This window comes from Ursus americanus, chromosome 5 (assembly GCF_024610735.1).
Source record: "Ursus americanus isolate L20-20 chromosome 5, mUrsAme1.1.p, whole genome shotgun sequence".
Classification (NCBI taxonomy): Eukaryota; Metazoa; Chordata; class Mammalia; order Carnivora; family Ursidae; genus Ursus; species Ursus americanus.
Window position 1 is genome coordinate 3,323,197 of NC_142131.1, and position 23,605 is coordinate 3,346,801.

General features: G+C 33.8%; 1 protein-coding gene across 3 annotated transcripts in view; it reads left to right on the forward strand.

Annotated features, from left to right (window-relative positions):
* PJA2 (praja ring finger ubiquitin ligase 2) overlaps positions 1–23,605 on the forward strand; it is an 81,460-nt gene that overhangs the window by 39,974 nt on the left and 17,881 nt on the right. For all 3 annotated transcript variants that reach the window (XM_045808259.2, XM_045808258.2, XM_087861933.1), the window contains 3 exons: positions 6,748–6,933; positions 17,746–17,931; positions 23,098–23,209. In XM_045808259.2, the coding sequence (XP_045664215.1) occupies positions 6,748–6,933; positions 17,746–17,931; positions 23,098–23,209 (484 nt within the window). The remainder of the gene's footprint in view (positions 1–6,747; positions 6,934–17,745; positions 17,932–23,097; positions 23,210–23,605) is intronic.

Genomic DNA, 23,605 nt, shown 5'->3' on the forward strand with positions numbered 1-23,605 from the left:
ATGTCTTAGTATGTTTAATTATAATTTGTTTCCTTAAGTGATATGTCAGTATTCTAAATAATGATAGATTTTTTACAAGTAGAATGTACAGAGGAAGAAAACAATTAATAGAAACTTCTTTTTCTTTGACCTTTTAGTAATATATTGATTTACAGAACCTGAAGCTGGGTTGTGCTTAAAAGATGGAACTAATTTTGGAGCGATCTTTAAGACACATTGAAATGCCAGAAATACTTAGGGGGTTTTTTTGTTTGTTTAAGACTACCATCACAGAATAAGTTCTCTAAGAACAACGGTTTTACCTTGGGTTCCACTCACTTTTGTATCTGTAAGCCTTGACATAGGTTTAGGACCAGATTGCAGTAGTCTGGACAGAGTCAGAAGTAATTCTTTTTCTATGCTGTTTCCAGTTCCTCTGCCCTCAACTCCCTGCAATGGATCATAGTTGCCAGAATGTCTCCTAATATGCTGTTAGAATAAGGTTGAAATTTAATAACCATACATTCCTACTTAGTTTCATTTTGCCACCTGCTCATCTGCTTGATGTTTTGCTGTAGTCCTGCTGAGTTCTGATAATAGGAGATTGGAGAAATGGGGAAACAAAGTGATTGTACAGTAAGTGTCTTGAGAAAGAAAGTATAAATACCCTTTGCCTTGAGCCTTTGAGATTCTTTTTGAGTTTTCTTTGCTTTGTAAAACTTAAAGATGCTGTACTTGAAAATTTTTCTTGTCACACTTGTATTATAATAGCTACAAATAGAGCCCTCTTATCCAGAACTTAACTGAAATCACTGTGACATTTTTTGTAATAGGAATTTTGGCCACTTTCTAAAAATACAGTTCAAAAAAAAATACATAGTTCTTATATTCTTTAAAAGTGAAAAGTATTTGAATGCGTGATCCATTTCCTTCCTGAAAACTTTTAAATGATCACTTAATCATATCTGAAACATTACACTCTATGGAATAAGCATTGCAGCTGGTAGAATTGCTCTGAGCTGTTTGACAGGAACTGAACACCACCTTATTAAATTAGAATTGTGAGGGGATTTTAATAGGCAGTATGTAATTACCAGACTTGGAATTAGACCAAAGAGCTAAGGTTAACATCCAGCTCTTTGGAAATATACCCGGAGAACTTTAATAACTGTTTGATGACTAGATCTTGAGTTTAAAAGAACTTTTAACCATGCCAGCACATTTTAACCTTGGGTCTAAGTGAGGGAAGAGGCATGCTATCCACTGACCATTTCTTAGAGCACTTGAGGTTTCCTTCAAAGTTTTTCTGTCTCTAAGCCTTGACATTGCTTAAAAAGTTAAAAACAAACAAACAAACACAAAAAATCCTTACCTAAGATAAAAATGTCAGGACAATGTTTTTGTTGTTGATGATGTTGGGAAAATGAAAGGAATATCAGCTATTTAGTTGATTTCAGTGTGTTCTATTCAAAAAGGATGTATTGAAATCTTCCTCAGTGTCAGACTTTCTGCCACGTAGTCTGTCAATGCGAATAATGATCCCTGTCCCCTTGGTGTTCACCAGCCTTATGAGGAAGATAAAACATAATGCTAATTATTATGAGGTAAGCTCCTTGCAGAAGGAGTTCCTCTGATACCCCTGTATCCCAACACATAAAGCATCTATGAGCAGCCAGCAAAGATCCTAAAGCATATGCTGTAACATTTTAGCAAACCTTTTTATCTTATTTCCAAGTTCATAAAAGTTTAGAAGGAGTAAATTAGAGATAAAGAGCTTTGTTCCTCAGGCATGTTAGGGAGTTACAGATGACAATATTCTGATGTTTAGGGAAAAGACTGGAAAGTTGTAAAAGGCAGGCACAATTCAGAACCATCTGGACCTTATTTACTGAATTAAGCAGTCTTAATAGATTTGAACAACTTCCATTTGTATCACTGTATTACTACATAGTTCATTGTTAATGGTAAAATGTCCCAGACTGCTTAGATTATGTTCGGTATACTGTCTGAAAGTGCAGTATACTCTCTGAAAATGATATGTCTTAACATAGCTTCCATCCAGAGTATTTTCAATAAAATTCAAAACGTGTTTTCAGTCCTCAGCTAGTCAGATAACAAAATTATCCAAAATTTCACTTTTCTCTAGGCTCCTATATACTTCAGTTTTTATGGATGTGATAAATGCCAGGGAAAACTAACAGACCAGTTCTTTGGGGAATTTAAGGCATAAGATTGCTTATGGATGCTTTTACTTCTGTATCTTATTTCTATCTAAGATTCATACTACACAATTATCTTATTTGTCTAGAAATCACATGTAATTTTATTCTGTATGTGAAAAAAGTGTTTTTGGTTCACAATTGAATGTGTAAAATGTAACATTCAAGTTACAGTTGTCTGCTTTTGTATATTACGCTAAATGCTAATGGGAGACAATACTAATGAAAGACCATACGAAAATCAAAGTGGTACTTAGTTTTTGTTTTGAGAATTTAAAATGTTTAACTCATTTGTTTTTATATTCAAGAACAAATGGGTCCTCGCTGTTCAGTGATAGTTTTGTGTCCTATTTGTTCTGTTGCTTATTCTATTTGAAAAGTTATTTTTAAATCTTTTCTCTTTCTGCTTTTGTTCCATACACGCCTGTTGCTCTTAGTAGATAACTTTGTTTCTTGCTTTCCTGGACACAGTAAAATAATTAAATCTGAACTTTCTTGTTTTCCTTTTCTCTGTATTGTAACATATTAGTATCCTTTGCTGCTTTTAATTTTTTCTTCAATGAAGAGAGGTGACTAGTCTCATTCTGTATCTGTAGTCATATGTGACACCTGAGTTTATTATTCTGACACCAAAGTTCCTTCCCTCCACCTCATTCTGTAACTTTTCTAAATCCTGAGGGTTCCTTTAACCACTTGCCTGTTTGTTTTCTCTTCCACTGCTGAATTTTCAGAATAAATATTCTATACCCAGTGTTTCTGCACTCCGCACTTTTAAATGCCTTGAAATTGAATTCCCAGTATTATTTCTATATTCTCTAATATTAACGGTGACCTCTTCTTTCTCACATCCAGTTGACTTTTCTTGGTACCCTTTTTTTTTCTTTTTTTTTTTTAGTACCTCTGTTGAGCAGTTTGTTCACCCTTTCCTGTTCTATGACTTCTCTTCCATTGACCTATGTTCGGTTTCTCTTTGCTATGTCTTCTCTGAACCTCAAAGGTCTGCAGACTTTTTAAAAAGGGTGACCAGATAGTAAATATTTTAGACTTTGTGGACTAAAAAGCAAAATCAAGGATATTATGTTGGTACTTATACAACCACTTAAAAATAAAAATAAAAAAACCCAAAAGCCCAAAACAACCAAAAAGCAAAAGATATTCTTTGCTTCCAGGCCGTTAAAGAACAAACAGGTTGCGGCGCCTGGGTGGCTCAGTCGTTATCTGCCTTTGGCTCAGGACGTGATTCCAGGGTCCTAGGATCGAGCCCCACATCGGGCTCCTCCACTGGGAGCCTGCTTCTTCCTCTCCCACTCCCCCTGCTTGTGTTCCCTCTCTTGCTGGCTCTCTCTCTCTGTCAAATAAATAAAATCTTAAAAAACAAAACAAAACAAAAAAAACATGTGGCTAGATTTGGCTCATGGGTCAGGGCATAGTTTGCTGACCCCTGGTATAGAGAGAGACTAAGACTAAAGCGGACTGGGTGACCAGGAGGCTGATCTTGACATTCAATAAGACAAACCAAGGGTTCAGAGTAGATTTTCTTCAGTAAAGAGCAAAATGGTGGTGTGCTGGTTGGAAATCCAGTTGAAATATCTAAGCAGACAGCTTATATAATAAAGTAACTATCACCTTCACTAAATGTTTACCATTTTCCAAAAATTGTTCTAAACATTTTATCTATAGTATTCACTTAAACAGCTCCATAAACCTGAAAACGAAATATAGTATTTAAGTTAAAAAAAAAAAAGTTGCTAAAAAAAGATTGGCTAACAGTTACTGATGGCTTACTATTTACCAGGCACTGTTAAAATGTTTTGTATGTGTTAATTTATTTATTTCTCATACGAACCAGTGAGTTACTGGGTACTGTTACTGAATTCACCTGATGTGTGAGGTGATAAAGGCACAGAAGGGTTAAGTAACTTTTTCACAACTAATACGTGGGTTCAAATCCACGCAGACTGACTCCGGAACCTGTGTCCTCAACTGTGGTACCTTAAGATACAGCATTAATGTATGACTGCAGCAAAAATTGTGAGGGCAGTAGGCAACTGCCTTAATTTTGTGAAACACTGCTTTAGTAAAGTGAAGGATTTTGGAATAATATTATGTATGTACTATTTGATAAAATTGAAGCCACAGTGATATTTAAAATGTATCTTTTAAGTGAGTTGAGGGAGTGAGATTAAATTTAGGACACCAATTAATAATTGACTGTGTAGGTCTAGATTTGGAGAAAAATACTGGAGCCAGGGTTTTTAGGAGAAATGGAGAAAAAGGAGATATTTTACAGAAAGAATGGAAAGTAAAAAGGACTCAAACATAGGAGTTTGTGAGCGTCAAAGACACGTGATTTTCAGCTTGAGAGCAGGGAAATACCATTAGCAGATAGAAAATCAAGAAGACACTTATCTGTGAGATAAGTTTTGTTTTATAACTTTGAAAAGGAGGGTGAAAATCTAAAACTGTCTGGAGAGCTTAGTGGTCAGGGCTAGGGTTATATATTTAAAAGTTACCTACTTAGGGGTGAGGATTATATATAATGAGTAATAATGATACAGGGCAGAAGCTGCAGATTTTTTTTTTCCTAAACGGCCAGATAGTATATATTTTAGATTTTGCTGACTAAGAGGCAGAATCAAAGATAAACTTGTAAAAAGAAAAAAAAAAAACACATTTAATCCAGAGACCATAAGAAAAACAGGTAGAAGGGCCAAATTTGGCCGACAGGCTGAATTTACCAATCTGTGACATAGGCTTCTTAAATATATTGACTATTGATCACAGTCATTCTTTTTAAATTAAAATTTGGAGATAGTCCATCAATTATTTCATTAAGTTAAAAAAATTCAGAGGTTTTTAGGTATTCTTTTTCTAGACAGGATCATAAAGTGTTTAAAAGATGAGGTTTTCTTTTAAATAAGTAAAGTTGCCACAAATTAATTAAGAAAGCTTAGCTTAATTGTTAATGACATACCAAAATTTGAGCTGATAATACAGCTTTAAATTTGAGAGGCTTCATAGTCAAGGAAACTTAGTTCAAGAAGTCTTTTAAAACTATTTTCTGTGTTAGATTTTTACACTGACACAAATCTAGAAATGATTTACTTGATCTTAGATTATTTTTTGGGTTACAGAAAATTTTACAAAATAAAAGCAATTGAGGTCCTATCCAACTGAAGGAACACATTTTACTTGCTATACCAGAGCTATATATCATTCCTTCTCCGGAATGTTTGTGCCCTGCTACCCATCATTTACTGAAGATTGGAAGTTGATTTTATTTTTTTACTTCTGACTTCTGAGAGCTTACATTAGTGCTACTCTTTCTTTCTTGATCTCTCAGGTTCATCTGCCTATAGAAGGAGGAACTCATTAACTAGTCTAGTTAATATATCATTACTATAACCATGAGTAATACATCACCATAAAGAAAAGTTATTTCTTACTAATTATCACTTCTTTCAGAAACAGACTAAAGTTTATTACTTTTTTGTTTCTCAAAAGTCAAGGCACAAAGGGAAATCTTTAAGGGGATTCTTGACCAGAATGGTTGATATGGTTGGAAGGGGCATTTAAGATTTATTTTCACCATTAATAAGTACAAGATAACTGTACTTTAAGAGTAGTTAAATGTAACCAAATTAACCAAAGTTAAATATAACCAAAAGTCATTTTCTGAGGTTCTTCATTAACCCTTTTATCACACCTTTTGGTTCCTAATCTATATATTCTCTTGCTCTGAAATTTATTTTGTGTTCACAGTTCTACCGAAGAACTTTAGTAAAGATTAGTCGTGCAGCTTTTTATGAATTTAAATCTACTTTCATTTTAAAGTCTTTCGTAGGGGTGCCTAGGTGGCTCAGTTGTTAAGTGTCTGCCTTCAGCTCAGGTCATGATCCCAGGGTCCTAGGATCAAACACCACATCAGACTCCCTGCTGGGCAGGGAGCCTGCTTCTCCCTCTGCTTACTGCTCCCCTGGTCATGCTTGCTCTCTGTGTCAAATAAATAAATAAAACCTTTAAAAATAAATAAATAAATAAATAAATAGATAAATAAAGTCTTTTGTAAAAAAGGAAGGAAAAAATAGTTAAGCTTTTAAAACATGGTAATAGTGGAAATTTATTTAGAGGAAATGTCCCCAGTTGTCAGTATGTAATTAGAAAGTTGTTTTAGTCGGGTTGGATGAGTAATAAATCTATTATTATTTATTTCAGAAAGCATTTAATTTATGATTACCAAATTATATTTAAAATTTTATTTAGAAATAGGCCTAAAAAATAATGTTTATCTAAGCACCATGGAATTAATTACTTCAGTGAAGAAAATAATAAATTGATATTTCTGTAACTTGCCATATGCTTTATTCATCTGAAAAAGTTACCTTCTGTTGAATGTATTTATTTCTGTATTTACTTTTAAAATATTTTTTAAATTGACTTGACAGCTATGAAGCATGTGGACATCAGTCGTCCACTGTATACTGTGATGCCTCCAAATGACAAATGCACAAATAGTGACAGTTATTGTATTTCTGTTCTGAATTTGCAGTTCAGAATGCAGTGATGGAGAATGGTCTGCCTCTTTGCCTCATCGGTTTTCTGGTACAGAGAAAGATCAGTCATCAAGTGATGAAAGCTGGGAGACTTTGCCAGGGAAAGATGAGAATGAACCTGAACTACAGAGTGATAGCAGTGGTCCTGAAGAAGAAAACCAAGAATTGTCTCTACAAGAAGGGTATGTTTTAACAGTGAGATTTATTATTTTTATGTGTATTGTCCGACAGTGGTATCCATCACATTCAGATGTTGTGTATACTGTTAATTGCATGTACAAGCCTTATGTAGGACCAGTAAATCCTACTGATTTTTTTCATTATTTTTACAAAGAACAATTAGATTGAAAATTCTAGTAATTTCATTATATTCTCTTGAGATTCAGTGTATATTTCCACTTCACGTTAAAGAAAACTTGGGCATTTGAAAGATTGTTTTGATTGAGTTAGGTGCGAGTGAATTAGAGTTGCCGTTGCTCTACAGTGGTGGTGATGGCAAGGAAAGGGACAGCCTCAAGAGGGAAATCAGTGATTTATCCACAGAAATGGAGAAGGTTACAAAAGTTGAAGTTTTAATATTTCTGTCTAATTGCATCCGATGATACCTCTGAAATCGGTGATTGCTGGTAAACACCTTTGTCTTTTCCTAACTTTAATGGGAATGCTCTAGTTACAGGGGTTGTCAAACTTACACTGTGAAGGGCTGGATAGTAAGTACTTTCAGCTTTGTGCACCAGTCTCTATTGCAGGCACTCAGTTCCTATGTTGTAGTGTAAAAGTAGCCATAGACAATATGTAAATGAACAGGTGTGGCTGTCTTCCAACAAAATTTTATTTATAAAAACATGTGGCAGGCTGGAAATAATCCAGGGGCATGGTTTACATCCCTTGCTCTAATATTTCCCAAGTAAGAATGATTCTGGCTTTTAGATTGATTTTACACACACACACAGTTTTTCTTTTTCCTAAATCACACTAGGGAAATATCCCTTATTATTTTATAGGTTTCTAGCAAGAATGTTTACCAAATTTTATTAAAAGTTTTTTAGCATCAGTGGAAATGATCGTAGTGATTTTTCACCTTTGACCTAATGATTATGAGGAATTATTTTGTTACTAGATTTCTTAATAGTTAACTCTGGCTTCTTGAAATAAACAACATGATCACATAGTCATGGTTTGTTGTTTTAATGAGCTGCTGGATTCTGTTGGCTAATAGTTGACATAGGATTTTTACATAGAGATGCATAAGTGAGATTGTCTCTTTTTTTGTCTGGGTAGTGTGATACTTGCTTTGCTAAAACAATGTGTATGCTTTTTTTCCCAAGCCCTTTGATGTTTACCTTATTTATTCCTTTAAAGGTTATTTAAATATTTTACTTAAATAGCTTATTCTTTTAAAAGTTGTTAGTATTTTCTTGTGAAACCTAGGTTTGTGTTTTATTGTGAGGCAGTATCTGTTAATTTAAATGTTTTTTTCTAATAATTGGTTGGTTCTAATTTTTAGTCTCTCATGGAATCTAATTTGTTAGGTATATTTTCATAACTTTCAGCTTGGACTAATATTAAAATCTGTACTTCTCAAAAGGTATAAATTTCCAGCTTGAGATGAATTCCGTAAGGAGTAAAATATATTAGAAAATCTATAAAGAAAGAAATTTACAACTGCAATTGTTTTGACAGTGATTGAAAATGGTGGTTTTTTCCTCTTCTGATTTTATGTTTGATTTTCTTTAATCACTGTTACTTAGTTTACTAAGTATTATCAATTTTTTCATATGTAATTTGTGATGGTAATTATTCATTCAACAAATATTTATTGAGCATTTAATATGTACCAAGCATTGTGCTGGATCCTGGAATTAAATGAGCAAGACAAACTAAGATTCCAGCTTGAAGCTTACATTGTGGTGGGAGAGGCAGGTGTATTAAGCAAAATACACGCTTGGTGAATAACAAATTGTGATGATTACTGTGAAGGAAAGAAAACACTCATATGATAGAAAGTAACTGATAGGGACCTACATTAATTAGAGTGGCCAGGGAGTACTTCTCTCAGGATCTGACTTTTGAGCTGGGATCTAAAAGATAAGAATTAGCGGTTGAGGAAGAGCTTTCTGGGCAAAAGGAAAGGTAAGAGCAGAGGTGTTGCAAAGGAAAGGGCTTGATATGTAGGGAGGTAGTGGGGTTGAAGTGAATAAGTGAAAAGAAGAGTGATAGAAGATGAAGTGGGCAGGTACCAAACTATGCTGGATATATAGCATCTGGAATTTATTCATAGAGCAGGGAGATTTTAAGTGGAGAGTTAATTGCTTAATTGATCTGACACAGCTTCTTAAAAGATTCACTCTAGTTGCTCTCTCTCTGGAGATTGAATAAGAAAGGTATCAAAGTACAAAAGAGAGAAGAAAGTTGGGCTAGGCTGTTGGACGAGGGGATGGTAGTGAGGATTAAAAAAAGTAAACAGGTTTGAGAGTATTTCTGAGTTATAAATAATAGAAGGGATTGACTGTGAGATGAGGGAGAGTGAGGAATCAGTTATGGCTGGGTTTTTTGGTTGAGCATTGGGTAGTTGTTACTGTCCTTGACTGAGATGGGAAGGTCTGGGGAGAGGAATGGGAAGTAAGAGCTCTTTTTGGAAGTTTTAAGTGCCAGTTACGCATGCAGTGTAGATGATAAGTAGACTCTTGAATATTTAACTTTTAAGTTGAAGGGAAATGTTCCAGATTATAGTTATATATAGAAATATACGAGTATGAACAGAAACGTTTTTGGAAGTCATCAGTTACTTCCATTGATACCGTACAGTAATAAAGCCCAGTAATTCGTTTAAAAAAAATAAAAGTGTGGGGTGATGGGGACAGAACTAAAACACTGGACACCAATAGTTTTTAAGTTGAAAGGGGGAAGATCAAAGTTGAAGTGTATTGTTTGGGAGAGGGTTCAGAGTTAACTTTTGATGTAAGTTAAATTTGTATGGTAAAATTTCAAGGATAACCACCATAAGAGTATATATACTAGAAACCTGTAGATGAGGAAAAAAGGAATTAAGACATGGAAAAAGAATATTAAAAGTCAATCCAAATAAAAATAAAGGGGAAAAAATCATTAAAAAGGGAGAAAAACAGAGGGGTAAAAGTAAGATGGAACGAGTCCTGTAACAAATACAAATTGCCTAATCTCTGCTTGTAAAAGTCAAAGCTCCAAATCAGTTGGATTTATCTTTTTAAAGTTAAATGCTTTTTACGAAAGATACACTTAAAGCCTAGGTATACAGACAGATTGAAAGTAGAAGGATAGACAATGATGTTTCAGACAAATACAAAACAAGAATGAAATAGTTAAATTAACATTAGCAAAATAGATTTAAAGATGAAAAAGCATTATTGTAGAGAGTGAGAGGTCAGTAAGTAGTAAAATCCAGTTTACCAGTAAAATGTAGCAGCTTTAAACTTGAATGCACCTAATAAAATAGACTCAAAATATGTAAATCAAAATTTAACCAAGCTAGAGAATATTTACAAATTTACCGTCATATGGGGAGATTTTTAAATACCTTTCTCAATTACCTGTAGTTCGTGGGTATAAAAAATTCATCATCTTTAGCAGATTTGAATAACTTATTTCAGCATGGTTTAATGAACGCTCCACCCTGTGGCTTACACAAACAAAAATCTGAGCATGTACTAGGCTGCAAAGCAGAGATTAACACAGTTCAGAGAATCAGTATACTGCAGACTATATTCTCTGACCACCATGCAGTTAACTTAGAAATAAATAACAAAAATATAAAAGTTTAAAAAATCCATACATTTTAAATTGTTCATCCTTCAAAATAACCAGTAGGACAAAAAAGAAATTATAATTGAAATCTAAATTGCTCTCTACTTACCGATAATGAGAGTACCACCACAATTAAAATTTGAGGGATACAGTGAAATTGGTAAAGGGAAATTTATCTTTCTAAATACTTAAGTTAGAAAAGAAGAAAACCTGAACATGGAAGAACTACGCATTTAACTTAAAATAGAAAAGGAATATTAAAATAAAGTAAGGAAATAGAATTATGAAAAATAAGAGCAAAACTTAGTAAGTTAGAAAACAGTTATGATAGAAAGGATCAAGGAAATCAGAAGGTAATACTTTGAAAAGATTAAGAGAAATATACAGTCCAGTTGGATAGTGAACAAGGAAATAAAGACAAGGCACAAATAAATAAAACTGAAATACAAAAGTGTACACAGCCATAAATACAATAAGGATTGGATAGAGTAAAAACAATACTGTGAACTTTGTACCAGTAAATTTGAAAACTTAGAAGTAATTGACAAATTCCCAGGAAAATAGAATTCACCAAAACTCATGGGAAGTCTGAATAATATTATAAGTATTACAGATATGTAATCAGTAGTTTAAAATCTTACTGTGGAGAAAACAACTAATCCAGATGGTTTAGAGCTAAATTGTCTTAAACTTAACTTTTAAGGATCATGTCACTCCACTCTGCAAGAGAACAGAAAAAGAGCTGTTTCTCCAAATCATTCTAAAAGGCTAGTATAACCCTAATACCAAAAGAGTATGTGAAGGAAAATATAAACCTGTGTCTTTCATTGGGGCACCTAGGTGGCTCAGTTGGTTAAGCATCTGCCTTCGGCTCAGGTCATAATCTCAGGGTCCTGGGATCGATTCCCACATTGGGCTCCTTGTTCAGTGAGGAGCCTGCTGCTTCCTCTCCTGCTCTCCCTGCTTGTACTCTGTCTGTCTGCATCAAATAGATAAAATCTTAAAACAAAAACAATAAAAACCCTATGTCTTTCATTACATACATGTCAAAATCCCAAACAGAATTAGAGATCTGAATTAGTAAGTATATATTTTTTGATAAAACTCAATTACAAATCTGAGTTTATTCCAGAAATGTAAAGGTGTTTTAATGTAGAGTACCTGTAAATGTCATTCACCACATTAATAGAATACAGGAGAAAATTCATACGATAGATTCTATAGATATAGGGAAAAAATCACTTAGTAATGTTCAGTACCTCAACATGATAAAAACTCAGAAACTAGGATCAGAACAGAATTTCCTTGACCTGATAAAAGGTAGCTACCAAAAAAAAAATCAGAAATCATTTTCAATAATGATTGCCCCTTAAAATCAGGAGCAAGACAAGCGTGCTCATAGCACCATTTCAGCAGCCATCGTGCATGGTAAAGGTCTTGGTGGGCATGATACGATGGGAAATTATTAAAGGACACAAAGACATAAAAAGAAGAGGAACTGAAAATAAAAAGGAAAGAAACTAGTGGAATATATTTATAGAATATAAATTGTTAATGTGCGGGATATAAAGATCTAGAAATCAGGAAGAAAAACTGACAGTCTAATGGCAAAATGTTCAAAATATTGAGCAGATAATTCACTAAAGAGGAAATATTAATGGTGAGTAAAAATATCAAAAGGTTCGTAGATCATTAGTAATCAAGGGAGTATACATTAAGATCAGAAGGTGGTGTCATTTTTTTATCTACCCATCAGATTAGCAAACACTAAGAAATTTGACAATGGTAGGTGTTTTGGAGGATATGAATGCTTGTTGAGGTGTGAAGGAGGTCACATGCACTGAAATCATGTAATAATTTTACAATTTGCATGGTAGACTATCAGCTGTATCACTTTTTAAGTGTATACTCTGGAGAAACTTCCCCATGTGGCCCAGGAGTTGTGTACAAGAGTGTTCGTTAGAGTATTTTTCATGAAAGCTATAAAATTGGATATTACCCAAATATTCAGTGGAGAAAAGTTAGTGGTGTACTCATGCATGGAGTTTTAGACAGCATTGGGAATGCGTGAGCCACACTTACATGCAAAAACACGAATCTTAGTGCTGAATGAAAACAGCTGTTTCTGGAAAAATAATGTATATGATGTCTGTTTCACAAAGCTTAAAAACAAGCAGAAGTTAAATATCTTGTTTAAGTATACAAAACTAGTGAAAACTTGTTTTAAAAAACAGTGGAATGACAGTGGCATCCAGATAGTACTTTTCTCTGGAGGGCAAGGCCAAGGAGATAGGATAGGTGCGGGGTACAAGGTGTGTGCTAGTCAGTGATAATATTCTAGTTCCTGGTTTGGGTGGTGGGTTTATGGATGTTCAGTAGAATATGCTTTATAATTTAAATAGATGGTATATATTTTACATTTGGGGGGGGAAATTAAAAAATAAAGGGAATTAAAGGTGAGAGAGTAGAGATAGTCACCATACCTAATTCTTCACAAAGGGAAGGAGCCACAGATGGATGTTGGGCCTAGGAAAATGTCCTTACCCCCAAAAACTGGAAGCATGATTGTTTGCTTATAGAATGTTCCAGAGGAGAATAACTGACTAATAATTAGAGGAAAGATAAAGTGAAGTCCTTGAGAAGATGAGGAGGGTTCCGATCCACATCTAAGGAGAGGGCCTTTAGGAACAGAGACTTCCATTGTAACTAATGGGAAGGTGTAGGTAGGTTCTCTAGTGGGAAGAAAAGATAGTCTCTAGTGACTTCATTATTCTTGTTGTTACTAGATAGTGAGAGTGGGGAGGATAGGACAATTGTGAAATTGAAGGAAAGAAGAAAAGGTGGAAAAGAGGCTTTCAGAAAGCTAGACAACAAACTTATTAGGTAAACATTGAATAATTGCTGGACAGTATTGCATGTCCATTTAAAATTAGTATTTTTGAATTTAAATTAGTATATCACACTTGTGTATTTTTCTTTAAGTTTTTCCTGCTGTTTTGGTGACTTTACAAACTTTTTACATAAATATTCTAAAAATGTTTTAATGAAAATTTAATGTTTTGCCTTTCCTTTTAACACTGAATTTATTAGAATAAAGAAACAGTTCTTCAAATTAGGTGCTGGGGTTCCTTCTTTGTGACTGGATGACATAGAACAGGGTACCAGTGATTTTGTAAGCTATAATTCCTTTTGAGGCTTTTTTGACTTTTAATTCAAATTTTAGTTACTTCCCTTTGTACTTTAATTCCAAGATAGGGATTTGAAATCTTGAAAAATTTGCTATACAATTAGAATTATTAAAAATGAGCTTATGCCTCAAGCTTAGCAACTACTTAACATGTGTCTTGACTTATAAAATGAAAACCAGTTAATTAAATACCAGTTAATTAGAAATGCTTATTATGCTGTCCAGGATTTTATAAAGTTTCTTATAATATAGATTATTTCATGAAAGCCTCAGCCCTTTAAAATGTTGGCGTTAACCCAAAGGTTTAAATTTTGTGCTGCAAATAATGGATACTCAAATTGCTGATCAGTTACCTAAAGGAAACCGCTCAGAATGTAAAATCAGAGTAGTTAGTATTTTCAGAGGTCTTATCTGCCTTTCATTTTCTTTATTTCTCAGAAAATTCTATGATGCATGGTTATATAATAGCATATTCTAAAATTGGAAGTTCTTTAAAATATTCCATATTGGCTTATAAATTATTTTGATAATTTTAATATTGCTATTCACATGTCATTAAATTTAGTTTCTATTATTGAGGAATGGGGATTTTTAATCATATATCATAAAGGGAACATCACTCTATTTATCTGAAGCTTTGAGTTAAAGCATAGCCTTTTCATCAAGAGATTCGATGATGCTGATGGTCTTCTAGGATTTTTACTGGGAATAGGTTGTGGGGATACATTTTAAAGCATTCTCAGCTTCCTCTCATGGCAGCAGCATTCACTTCCTCCAGGCTGTGCTGGAAGTGCTCAAAAGGAAAGGACAACTTGGCAATTTCCCTTCCCAGTTGAAATACCTGTGACTTTAGTTGTGGTTGTGGTAGGCATAGGCTTCTACATCTTCCACCTACTGGAATCCTTTTTTAGAATTGACCGTTTGGAGACATGATTAGATAATTCGTCTTTTTAAACCTCATAAATTACTGTGTAACGTGATAATGGCATTTTATTAATTTTTGAATTACCAAAATGAAGAAAGGACATTGAAGGTCGAAATTTTTGTGACTGTGTTACATATGGTATGTCTGGCGTGTGTGTAAATGTGTATGTATAAGGAGAGAGAAAGACTGAAATATTGCTTTGAATATATTCAAGAGTTCTGAAGCGTTTAAACTTACATTATATGCTTACATTCCCACAGGGATATTTGTTTCTTTGTTAGGTCACAAAATGAAAGATACTTTTGACCCTATTGTTCAGAATCTTTTTTTTTTTTTTTTTTTTTTTGGTAAAGAGCAAAGTTCCTTTTGTTACAGTATCAAGCCAACTCTGGCCCAGCACAGTGCCACTCTTCTACCCTGGTAAATTTTATGTTAACTGGTAAGAAATGATGTGAACTTTAGGTAACATACTGAAAGTGTATACCATATACTATTTATTTTCTATTTCTATGACTACATTATTATGAGTCATTAAAGACAGAATCAAATGTTTAAGCAAAATATGTAGCCAAGAATCCCTTTTATAGTAAAAGAGTATTAATGATGTGTTATAAATTATCTGTATTCAGAATAATTTCTTATTTTAGGTTTATTCTTCTTTGAATTAAAAAAACATATTTATTTCTTATATTGAATCATTTTCACCAGTATATTTGAGTTCTGTGTTCTATATCTGAGTACAGAGTGTAGTGACTGAGTTATTTTGATGTCTGTATGATAGGAAAAAGAAAAGCATTTTTTGTACCAGTACACTAGAAATAACAGAAATTTCCAAGGGCTATTCCAGCTTAATCCCCAGATTATTTGTTTTTTAAAAGATTGTTTTTCAAGGCTTTATTGTTAACATTTGCAACACAAATAGAGTACCTATTGAGTGCCAAGCACTTGCTACAAGGGGGTGAAGCTACAGTGATGACAGACAGCACTGTATGCCTTTGGAAAACTCCCAGTCTGGGAGAAGACAGGTGAGTCACAGGAAAGTTTTTAAAACAGTGTGGTGACTGCTTTCATAAAGGTATAAACAAAAAACTGTTGCTTAAGGATTTTTGATTTTGTATTTTAAATCCACTTTGGGTTTCATTTTTCATTGGACCTAATTATAATGCATAAAAGGAAAATATCCATTATCTTTATATGTTAGATAGTAAACCTTCAACAAATTAAGCATTTTTTGTTATGCTAATTTCTCTGATTTTACTAGAGAGATGATATTAGATACTGAATCTTACAAACCTGTTATTTTTGAAGTGTTGCTTAGGACCTGAGATTAAAGAAACATTTATGGGTTTAGGTGTTACTACTTCTGTGTCTTTAAAATGTCTTGGTTCGTATATGTAGGCATCATCTACATCTCTTTCATAAATGTTTTTATCCCCAAAGTTAAATCTGCACATTAGAATGAATAGAATTCTAATTAGAACTGCTCTTGAAATACGTTATTATATAATATTATTTTTCTTCATAAAATCACACTAAAATTCATCTTTGTCAAAACTATGCTGTAATAATCAATCTCCTTTTGACATACTAAATGGCATTTTCTGTTAAAAAAGTATAATATAAATAATATAAATAAGAAAATCCTACCAGTATAATTTTCTGTTATAAATTCCTAAAGTACCTTTTGTTCAGTTATTGCGGCCTTGGCTTCTCTTTCTCATGTAGTATAATTAATTCTTCTCAATTTGATCTTTGTGTCCATACTTCTGGTGTTTTGACATTTCTTTAATGTGTAAGTTGTGTAATTTAACAATATTGTCTGTGGCTTCTAGGTTTTACATCATGGTTACAATGACACAGATTTTTGTAAAAATTTCATGATTCTTCTAATACTTTTATTGTTTTAGAAATGGTGGTGAGGTGCACGTGCATTTTTAAAATGTAGATTTGAAATATGTTAATGAGTAAATAATGACAAAATTTAACCTCCTTCCCTCCAGGTGAATACTCAGTTGTCCTAATATCATTTATTGAATAATTATTTTTTCTGTTGCTTTGAAATGCTTTTTTTCTCTTCCTTGTTTTCTTTATCTGTACCGTTGGTTTGTCTGTCCCTGTTCCTGTGAGCTTATTTTCTAGTGGGAGAAAGACTAACAGTAAGTAAGAAAATGATAAGTAGAAGTAAGTTCTGTAATGAAAATAAGCAGAGTTATGTGGTAAGTGACTGGACAGCTACTTAAAATGAGTGGTTAAGACAGGCCTTTCTGAGGAGCTGACATTTACTTTGACCTGAATATCAAGGAGGGAATGGCTGTGCAAAAATCTGGTAAAAGTACATTTCAGGTAGAGAAAATGGCTTCAAGGTGGAAATGATTTCCATGTGTTCCAAAGGTAGAAAGAGTAATAGGAATATAGTAAATAGAGGGAAGAGTGGTCAGAGGTAACAGTTGGAGAAGAGGGCCAAGGAGAAAGCATGTATAATGTAGGGATTTGTAGGCCAGGCTGAAGAATTTGGACTTTATTTTAACTGTGAAGGGAAACTACTTAAGAGCAGTGTTTATTTTTATGTATGTATGTATGTATGTATGTATGTATTTAGAGAGCATACATGAACAGGAGTGGGGTGTGGGTAGGAGCAGCGGGGGGGGTGAGAATCTTAAGCAGGTTCCACGAGGAGCCCAATTCGGCGCTCAGTCTCACAACCCTGAGATCATACCTGAGATGAAATCAACAGTCAGATGCTTAACTGACTGAGCTACGCAGGCACCCTCAAAAGCAGTGTTTAAAAATTAAAATTGTCTAGAATGAATTTTTCTTATTTTTCTTCTGCATGAAGAGGAAATGTGGGAGCATAGGTAATTTGTATGTCAAATAAATAGGTTCTTAGGTAATTGGGAGCTATTTCTTACATATGACAAATTTGCTTACCTTTTAAATAACTTTACAGTTAAAGAAATCAGACTTTTAGAATCACGTAAGTACCAAGACTTTAGAACTCAAAGAATAAAGGAGTCTATTTGCACTAAATAGAACTCTTTTTAGAGAACAAGTTTATGTTTTAAAATAATGCTTTTTCTTCCCTCAAAATGTTTGTATTAGGGAACAGACATCCTTGGAAGAGGGCGAGATTCCTTGGTTACAGTACAATGAAGTTAATGAAAGCAGCAGTGATGAGGGAAATGAGCCTGCCAATGAATTTGCACAGCCGGAAGCTTTCATGCTGGATGGAAACAATAATCTTGAGGATGACTCCAGTGTAAGTGAAGACTTAGATGTGGACTGGAGGTATGTAACACAGTGGTATTACCATGCTTGATTGTTCATTGAGCAGAATTCGTTCACGGTTCTAAATTATGAACACTGTATCTCGAATCTCTGAAGTGTTCTCATTTTCCCATCTGTCGGTCTTCCTCTTCAGAGCTCATTCTGGATGTCACTTCCTACAGACTCCCTCCTACCTACCCCAGGCAGTGACCTCTTTTCCTCTTTGACCTTTGGCTCTCTTGAAGCCCACCTTATATCCTGGTTATTTATAAATTCATGGTTTGAGGCTTCGAACTTTTAAATTTAGCTGTATATGCTAAATATAGCACTTCTTATAATCCTTTTTTAAAAAAAGTCCTTAATAAATACTACTTGAAGAATTCAAAACCCCTGATTGAATCAGAAGAATCAAAAGAATATTGTTACCCTTCTCTGTACGCAAAATATGGAAAATATAATTGTACCTTCCCAGATATGCTGAAAGTATTCAGTTTACTTTATGCTGACAAAAAATAATGAACTTCAAATAAAAGAAGCTTATAAATTAAGTGGATTATAGTGGATTATATTGCTGTGTCTCATGATATAATGGTCAGAATTGAATTATTTTGGTTTATGGTTAGATTTATCTTTCAAATGTGCAGCAGACCTCTGGAAGCGGGTAGTTACTGAGATGTAGAAAGGATATATGGTCCAACTAATCTCTTCTGTGACTTTTTCTGGAGAAAATACGGCTTGGTGCTACCTTTGTTTCCATCTCTACACAGATACATTTTTAAGAATTTGTTTTGTTTTTCTAGTTAAAATTCCATTACAGAAAATTTAGAAGAATAAAGATAAGAAAAACTCATTCATATCCCCTGATAACTACAGATTTCTGGAACTTATGTTTTTGAGTCCTCCTTTGTATCTTCTCTGTCTCTTTCTCTATGTGTAGCTAGTTCTTTGTGCTTCTCCACATTGTTCCAGTTATGAAACTCAGCATCTCCTTGAAATCCTCCTTACTGTTTCCTATTCTCACTTCCCAGGGCGAAAAAAGATTATATGTGCAAAGCAGACTTTCAGTGACCATTTTGTGGAAGTAGGAAGTGGTGTTTCCTCACAGCCACACAAACAGTTTGTAATTACATCCTAAGCATTCCTGGCTCCAGAACCCATGTTCTGGCTTCCCATACTTTATGGGAAAGCAGTGGCTCACCTGGCCCTGGTCTTGTTGATCTTGGTGCTCCTACCTCTTCCGCCTCTCTCATATCTGCCTGTTACCCTCTTTCTGAACTCCTTGTGATGCTGCTGTCTTCTGTCTCCATTATGCAAAGTCATTCCTCATAATGCTCAGCAGATGACAGAATTGTCGATTTAGTTAGCATCGTCTGTGAATGTTGGGAGGCAATTATGGTTTAATAGGAAGAAATGTTTTCTTTTGCACATTTTCAAAATTTTATGAAAATCATTTTTTATAGCTCCATTATGTAGATGCTCTAGTCTATAGTTGCACTAAAATTTAATTGGTCATTTCCCCATTGAAATACTACAGTGAACCTTTCCCCTCATAGAACTTGTTCTGTATTTCAGGTTATTTCTTTAGGGCAGTTTAATAGAGGTGACATTACTGAGATAAGTAGTATTTATTAAGATCTTGATATATATTTCTAAATAACTTTCAAAAAAGGTTGTACTACATAAAAATTTGAAGAAATAATTGAGGTATTTCTTGAATATAATTTTTAAACTAGAAAACTTTTTATTTTTGGTTCTAATTCACTGATGATCTTTCTGGACATGGCTGTTGTAAGATTTTAGAGATGTTGCTGATCGTTCCCAAATTTGGGGAGCTTCAAAGTAGTTGTTTTGTTTTTAATACAGAAAGCATTTTAGCATTGATTTTTTTGACAAAATCCTGAAGGTTACTGTTTTGACTTTTATGTAAATGTGGCAACACCTCATTATTTGCTATATTAATTTATGTGGCAGTCACTACAGGTTGATAAAGTGAAAATATGATTTGATTTTCCTTTTAAAATAGCATCATTTTGACAACTAAAAGGAAAAGCCGTGGCTAACAGCAGCAGTTCTTCTCTCTAAAGCCAAAATTTAATGTATTTTTTTGTTTTAGCACAGCTTTAACAAAAAGTTAAACTTTTTGATCCTTTATTCTAATTTAAAAGAAAATGGAAAAAATCCTCTATAAAGTTTATTTGTTTTGATGATGTCATAGAAGTGTTGTAAAATACTCAAACTAGTGTGTTGGGAGTTGATTTCAGATAAAGACAAATCCCAACTGTACCATTTATTTATTTTTTGATAACTATTAAACCTCCCTATCTTCCTATAAGAAACTGGGGTTATAATTTATTAACCTAAGATTGTGGGAAATTAATTCCCTGTGGATATGACCATGAATTTTTTAAACAATTTTGATATTACTTCAAGCATACAGAAAAGTGGCAAAAATAATGCAAAGAATTTCCATATGTTCTTCACTAATATTCCCTAAATGTTAACATTTACCACATTTGTGTTATTCTCTTTCCTTTCTTTCTCTATATTTATGGTATTTTTTTTCCCCACCATTTATAAGTTGCAAACAAGGTGCCTTTTTACCCATAGTCTAGAATGAAGTCCTGAAGAACAAGAACATTTTCTTATATTAGAAAGTAAAATCCTCAAAATCAGGAATTAACACTGATAACAATTCTGTTCTTTACAGATATTATTCAGATGTCTGTAGTTGTCCTGCCAATGCCATTAGAAATTTTTTTTCCTAGTCCAACCAAGATCACTCATTGTTCTTGCTTAACATGTTTCTTCAGTCACTTTTAGTCCGGAAAATTTCCTCAGTTTTTCTTTGTCTTTCATAACCTTGACATTTTTGAAAAGTATAGGCCATTTATTTTGCTGAATGTCTCTTAGATTTGATGTCGTGATTAGATTCAAGTTACAGATTTTTAGCAGGAACACCATAGAAATGATATTTTGTTTCTCTTAGTTCATGTCAGAAGGCACGTGTTGCCAGATTGTCCCATTACTGGTGATGTTAATTCTCATCAGTTGGTTAAGGTGTTATCTTTCAGATTTCTTCACTATACTGTTGCCATATTTTTAAATAAATAATCGGCATCTTGTGGGAAAATACGTTAAAACTATGTAAATAACTTCTTTCTTCTCAAACTACCAAACTTCCGTCTACTAGTTTTAGTATCATTTGTGATTTTTGTCTGAAACATTTATTAACCATGGTGATTGCTGAATGAATGACACTAGAATTTTTAATATTAGCTGATTATTTTGCAGTGATCAAATTTACAAGTAGATAATTCTGCTTTGAATGTCTAGCTTTGTTTAGAGAAGAAAAGAATTAGGAGATAGTGACTCTTAACCATTTGGAGTTTTCTGCAGAGAAAAAGTGGACATAGTTTGTGTTGCTTCAGCAGGCAGAACTAGAGCACTTACTTCAGTAAGTCAGGCTTCTTGCTGTTTCTTGAATGCCTACTCTGGTGCCATCTCTGTGCTAGGCATGTGTATGCATCGACTCATTTAATTTGTTTTATAGATGAAGAAACAGAGTAACAGTTAAATACAGTTTTCACATGGCTGAACTCTGACTCAGTTAAATGTGGAGTTAAGTCCCTATTTTGACTCCAGGTCTCTTCCTCTTTGCAGTATATCTCACTGCACAACGCTAGTTCTAGTGTTACAGGGAAGGTTGGATTCACTAATTTGTAGTTTAAAATTTTTTTTTTTTTTAAGATTTTATTTATTTATTTGACAGAGATAGAGACAGCCAGCGAGAGAGGGAACACAAGCAGGAGGAGTGGGAGAGGAAGAAGCAGGCTCATAGCAGAGGAGCCTGATGTGGGACTCGATCCCATAACGCCGGGATCACGCCCTGAGCCGAAGGCAGACGCTTAACTGCTGTGCCACCCAGGCGCCCCTGTAGTTTAAATTTTAATTTTATAATCTGTGATTATATGAGAATTTTTCTTTGTACTATGTGGTGTCTGCTAATCTTTAAATACTGAGCTTTAATCTTCGTAAGAATACTTTTGTATCTTTTGGCAATAGATTTGTAATTTTAATGATGGCACAAAAGTTGGCATCAAAATTATTTTGAGCTAGTGTGTATAACTGGATGTTCCTGACTGTATTCGACTTCTCATAGGAACACAGAAGTCAACAGAAGTTTGCCTTTAGGTAGACAAAATAAGCTCAGTTTTGGAGATACTGGATTTGAGGTGGTGGGAGTTAATCGAGGTAAAGTGCCCCACAGAAAACTAAAAATGTAGGTCAAGAGCTGAAGAGGGTTAGGAATTAGGTGAAGGTTTAAGAATTAACCTACAGAGAGGATAACTGAGGAAATGGACTTGAATATAATTTCCAAGGAGGCAAGATTAAAAAGAAGAGGACTGAGGACATACTATGGTTTCCAAATTTTGAAGTATATGGTATTTCCAAGACTAGAGGAAAAGGAGGAATCTATGTATGTCTAGGGCTGGAGGAAGGAGATTAGGACCAGAATAAAACTTATTTTCTTTAAGGGGATTATAGTCCTTTAGTAAAAAAAAAAGATAATAAAAATGAGAAGTTAAGAGCTAACTATTTTTCAAACTGAGTAATGACAGAGGAGGCCTACTTCTCAGGAGAATAGAAGAGAGATTAAAGAGAAAGACTTGAGAAAATAAAATATTGTTTAAGGCCTAAGTAATTAAGCAGTACAAGGAGAAAAAGAGGCTTTGACTAATGATAGAATTGAAATAAATGCAGTAATTGTCTTTACCATGTTCTCATGTAAATTTAGGTTGGCATCTCAAACCAACAGAAGGGGAAATATATGGGAAAGAATTAAGAGGGGAAAAAGTACTACCTTTATTGCAGCCCTAAGCAATCCCCAGAGTTAGAACTAGAAACGTAAGAATTTTCCTATAAATTTTGTGTCCTAGTAAGCTAGGAGAGGTAGTGGTATCCTAACTCCTCATGCTTAGTATTTCACTTTTCTGTTGGGTTCTTCCTGCCCCTCACCACACAAGATTTATAATAAAGTATTTTATTTCTTTTAAAATATTTTTATATTAAAATATTATTAAATATTTAATATTTTCTGCTTATACTATGTTTATTGGCTTATTGGAATGCTAATATAATTATATCTTCATAAAGATTTCCCAAATCATGTTTATATATTTTTTTCAGCCTGTTCGACGGCTTTGCAGATGGACTAGGAGTTGCTGAAGCGATTTCTTACGTGGATCCTCAGTTCCTCACCTACATGGCACTGGAAGAACGCTTAGCCCAGGCTATGGAGGTATTTTAGGGACTCTTGCTGATGCCCATATATAAGTTGGTGGGATGCAAAATTATAAAAATTAAAAGTTTTTTTAACTGCTTTTAAGAAAAGGTGAATAATTTTTCATCAGTAACATTTACTGAATGGTGATTGCCACTAGTGTATGTATATAAATCACTCTAGACATTCTGCCAATTTGCCTAGAATTTGCAGTATTTCCTAGTTAGTGCAGAATAGAAAATGTTTTGCTTACATTTAGAAAATACACTTTTCCTTTCTTGAATTATCTGGGTCTGTGAATCTGAGTATTTTATATACACACACACAGGTATATTTGTGAAATGAGGTGGAAGATTTTTAAGGATATATTACAAATCACTTCTCTTTTTTTGTCCTCATGGCTTCTTTATACTA